At 33.8% G+C, this 5,209-nt stretch overlaps 1 protein-coding gene across 1 annotated transcript in view; it reads right to left on the minus strand.

Moving 5' to 3' along the window:
* Window positions 2,645-5,209, minus strand: part of LOC107635137 (zinc finger CCCH domain-containing protein ZFN-like) — a gene marked incomplete at its 5' end in the record, with an annotated part of 6,006 nt that continues 3,441 nt past the window's right edge. Inside the window, 5 exon segments of the mRNA XM_016338514.2 lie at window positions 2,645-3,276; window positions 3,814-4,131; window positions 4,266-4,375; window positions 4,377-4,528; window positions 4,817-4,936. Of these exon segments, the coding sequence (XP_016194000.1) occupies window positions 2,995-3,276; window positions 3,814-4,131; window positions 4,266-4,375; window positions 4,377-4,528; window positions 4,817-4,936 (982 nt within the window).

The following is a 5,209-nucleotide window of genomic DNA, read 5'->3' on the forward strand; positions in this document are numbered from 1 at the left end:
GAAAAAAAATCTCAAGAAGATATTTAACAAAGATATTAATTTATCAAAGAGAATAATTTTCTCATTTAAAAACAAGATATTTTAGTTTATATGGAAAAAAAAATTAGACCTTCACTCCTTTAATTTACTCATTTCACGGACAGTTCATAATTTTCTCTTGGCCTTATTCACGTAGAGCCTTGAATTTCATATTTAATACTCAAAGGATTAAAAACGTGACATGCAAGGTAGATAATTTCAATATAAAATACGAGCACGCCTTTGTTGGTGTTTCTATGAAATATATCCTTTGTTTTTTTTTTAAAATACATCCGCCATTTATCTCCATTACTTTTTTTTTTTTTTTTTGCTTCTCAAAGTTCTTTAAGGGTGTCAAAATCGACTTAAAATTTTTATATATGGATAATTTCAATATAAAATACGAAAATATTTGACCATTTTGATATTTTACTCTACTATGATAATAATACAAAATATCATTGACATTTTATAAAAAAAAAATATTATTTTAATTACGAAAAGATAAAACATCACTAACATTTTGTTAAAACGCTCAATAATGTATAACATATAGTTAGGAAAAATTTCAAGTGTACCAAATCAACGGTTAAAACAACTAGAACACCAATATTCCCAATACACTTAAAACTCTTCCTATAGTTTAAATCATCTTTAAAGAATTCATCGCTCATAATTCAATATATATAAAAAAAATCGTCAAAATCATGGGGGAAAAAATTTACAGAATTTAGTAATTCAAAAAGATCCATCTATTTACAAAAGTAGTTGCAGATGACTTATTAATGATTAAAAAAATACAGTCAATTTCAAATCATATCTATGAATAAATAATAAATAAGCAAATAGGCAAACTAATCTTTATAACGAGCAATAATTTTTTAACCTTTTATGTATTTTTTTAAAAATGCTGGCTTTCCGAAATGCCCCTATGACTTTTGTATCCTTCATAATTAGCTTAGTATACACATTATGATGATGGATAATCATTCCTTTTTCTAACCAATTCTTTTTTCTTTTTTTTTTAGCGAAGATTAAAACAGATATTCCCTGAGAATCTCAGTTCTAAATTTATACATGCACTGAACTAGAGACAAAAGCTTGTGAATCCACAAAAAATAAATAAATAAAGATAAAGATAAAAATAGATAAAAACAATGAAATAGCAATGGGAAAGAAAGAAAACAACCGTTCAAATTTAATCATCCTCTACTTTACATTTTACAATATATATATATATTCAGCATCTAGCATCTATTTTGGTGCTTATTATCCAATTCTTTCAAAATATATTCTCCATACAGAATATTTTCTCACAAAAGGAAAAAATGCAATCTGAACCTTTTTTTCCCATTTTAATTAAAATAAAAAATAAACTAAAAAAAGGGGACCTATTGAGTGGTTCAGAATCTACATGATTCATAAGCCAATATATTAATTAAACCAAGGAAACACTCTCTGAGTCTTTTCCTCTATTCACATGAAATAGTATGAAGTTTCAAATTATGGAAACAAATTCAATAAATTGTTCTTTTCAAATATGTTCTCATTATTTGAAGAATACCTATTTAGGACACAGTTGTCAACATCTACAAAAATTGGCTTAGAAACGGACATGTCTCTTATCTTATGTCACTGTTTTGAAACCACAAAAATTATCTTAAAATTAGTCTAAGATAGAGACAATTTTTTAAGTTTGTCTCCAATATCTTAAGGAAGAAGAAAAAAAAAAGCCAGCCCGGTGAACAAGTATCCTGTGTTAACCCAGGGTTCAGGGAAGAGCCGCACCCAAAGGATATAATATACGCAGTCTAACCTAATAATTACATCAGTGACGGTTTCCAAGACTTAAAAAACTGTTATCTTGAGGTTATATGGTGATAACTCAATCGTTGTTCCAAGACTCCCAAGAAGAAGAAAGATTAGCACAAATTGTGACATGACAATTTTCATCACAAAATTCTCTAAGAATCAGAAAAAGAAAGAATTGGCCATGTACCTGCATGAACTTATTCATAACAAGCATCAGACTTGGTGGCGAAAAATATCAAAGAACATGCATCTTTAGCCACAGAAATTGCTGCTGCTTTACAAAGCCTCCATGAAAAGAGATTCAAATTCCCAACTATGAATCTATGATTTAGTTGCATGTGAATTGTAAACCGAATTCTAAGCCAGAAAATGCCAAGATACCCACCTTTAACCATTCGGAATCAGAAGAGCGAGCACCTTCGGCCAAAACAACAGTCACATGTTCTGTTTCTTCTGCCTCTGAAATTCAGAGTTTAGATTCTTTATCCTTCAGCTTCTGCAAAATGAACCATGTTAAGAGCAATCAATTCATGCAAACGAAATACACATTTACATACACACATATATGCTAGGAAAATATTGCTTACAGGTTAAGTTCTGAAACAGCAGCTTTTTTCAACTTTCAACTTGCTTGGAGTTCTGTTAAACTTGGCTAGGAATGTACAAAAAATATGAATCATAAAAGGATATTGAATATCCTACTATTGGCTGCCAGCGAAAATGATTTTCTATACACACAAAGTAGTTCGGTATAAACCGAACTTTTTTTTTTTCGGAGAAAGTAAAAGCCTTTGAAATGAATTTCAGACCTGCATGAAACAAAGATTCAGCCAGGAGCCAAATTCCTGATTATTATAGATTTCCAGAAACATTTTTTACATATTGGCAAAATGTTAAATAGATAAACCAGTTTTAAGGACAGAAGAAATGTTCACATCAGGTTTTGAACCAAATGTGACAAGTATTTTGTGAAATTTATACAATCTGGCAGCATGAAATTCCAGAAAAACTGAATCCAGTAACCGCGGTCAATAGCAGGTTGGCAGAATCAGCTTAACATGAACTCTGTACATCTCCAGCAACGGGAAAATCGATTTACAGATTACCCTTTTCTCCCCTGAAAAAAATCGTAAAAGGCAGATGATGCATTTCCAAGAGACATCATTATCCCTCATCATCAATGTTATCATCACTGGAAGGAAGTTGTCTAGTCTCCGACAACGAAAGCCTCCTTGGCTTCGCAGAGCCTGACTCAACAAGTCCTTCTGGTGATAAATTTAATGCGGCGGTTCCTGATGAAGAACCCAACATTCGTCGTCCTGAAGCATCAGCTGAGGGTGATGTAGACATATTATAGGCAAAGATTCCCATGGGGTGGTCGAACTTGCAACTCGGGCCGAATTTGCATATACCATATCGCGAGTAAAAGACACACAATGGCTCTCCCTGTAGGAAATAAGACACTAGCTCTATCAGCTTGCACAAAAAATCAATCAAAAGATTATAAATGTGAAGATCATAGAGACAAATTTTGGAAATAATATGCTAAATCAAGAAGCATAATTTGATAACACAGCAAGGAAAACGCATAATTCAAACAATTCAGTCTGATTGGCCTTGATCATGTCTTCTACCTTCAGTTCTATGTATGGTTCAAACCATTAAGTTAGCTTCAGATTATGGTTATACTTAAAACTGCAATTCTTCTTTGCCCAAATTCAAGTATTCATGCATCACCTAATTAATGCTCATGAATAATCAACAAAAGGATTTGCCATGTATTGTGATTTATACGATTTATATGATGTTACGCACAAAACTAGGACGCCATACACCCTAACATTTAGTCATTTTATGGTTACTAGTAACTCATCCTTCTCGTGATGGTATCTTGTTATTTTGTGTCGATAACTTCCGACAACTAACTTAATGAAACAATGACTTGGCATGTATTAAGTATTCAATAGCTAGAGTTCCACTTACCGGACGTAAAGGAAGGCCAATTGGACTCAAAAGACAATCAGGAGCAGGAATCAGCCTCTCGCGCGGATGATGGAAACGGCAGACTGCACCGAACTTACAATCTCCAGTCTTCATGTAGAATTGGCATTCAGGCTGGCCAGGTCTTTCAGGAAATATGTTCTCCCTCTGCAATGCATAGAAACCTACGGGAACTGATCCAGAACGGTATTGAGAATATGCTCCTTGGGATCCTGCATTTGCCGATTCGCCTTGACGAGAGGATGCATATGTTTGACCATTTCCAACTGATTGTTGTGTACTGTCTGATCCCATTTGACCCTGGAAAAGGTGCATGTTCCATTAGGATTCGTCTCAACAATGTCGAGTTCTCAAATCTAGACTCAAATAGCAATGCACAAATAATGATAGAAACAAAGCACAAAAGCGTTACATCATAGAAAGAATGATCTTACATTGTATGCACCCCAGCCAGGTACCGAAACCACTCCCTGAGGTAGAATCAAAGATGCATAACTCGACGGACCTTGCCAGCGTGGACTAGCAATGTAGGATGAACTCGACCNTGACCTGGCGTTGTTGGAGAATGAACGGTGGGATAAACAGGAGAACTGCGCATTGAAAGCACCATATTACTTGGTTGAGGATGATGGAATTTGCAAGTGTTCCCAAATTTGCACTGTCCGGTTCTTAAATAGTAAGCACATTCTGCCTCATTCTGCATCAACAACAAATATAAGTACAATGTACTTACACGACTAAATCATAATATCAACAATTTCGTAAGGGTTCGTAATACTCATATTGAATAGAAGTACACAAGGAATACATAACTATTATCCGAAAAACCAAATTAGATCTTCAGTCTAAAAGTGTATCAAGCAAGTTATTGGTGTAAAAATAAATGAGTGATAAAAACAAAAATGGGCTGCAGCAAATTAATGAACATTACTATCTTAGCCTTAGATACAACTCATACAAATGTACACAAATCTGAACAACTAACCGGGCGGAGTGGATAGCCTAAAATATTTAAAGCAACTCTTCCAGCAATCCCGGCCTTGTCTCTAGGATGATGAAACTTGCATGTGGCTCCGAATTTGCAAGTTCCTGTCTTCAGATAATACTGGAAAACACAACTCGGATCAGTATTTTGTAAGATGGTGGTTGTTTACAATATGAAGGTTCACACACATACTATGTCAAGGCCAAAAATTAGTGCTTAGCAGAATAAGGTTGGCGTTAACATCAAATAAGAAAATCAAACAAAAACAACAATTTATAGGCTGCCTATACTTCACGTAGACATCAATGATTAACTCAAGTGTTGTTAAATAAAGTTTTGTATTGTGTAAATATAAAGAATAGTTAGTTCTTAAGACAGACGAAGCGAAGAAGT

Source organism: Arachis ipaensis, chromosome B04 (assembly GCF_000816755.2).
Source record: "Arachis ipaensis cultivar K30076 chromosome B04, Araip1.1, whole genome shotgun sequence".
Classification (NCBI taxonomy): Eukaryota; Viridiplantae; Streptophyta; class Magnoliopsida; order Fabales; family Fabaceae; genus Arachis; species Arachis ipaensis.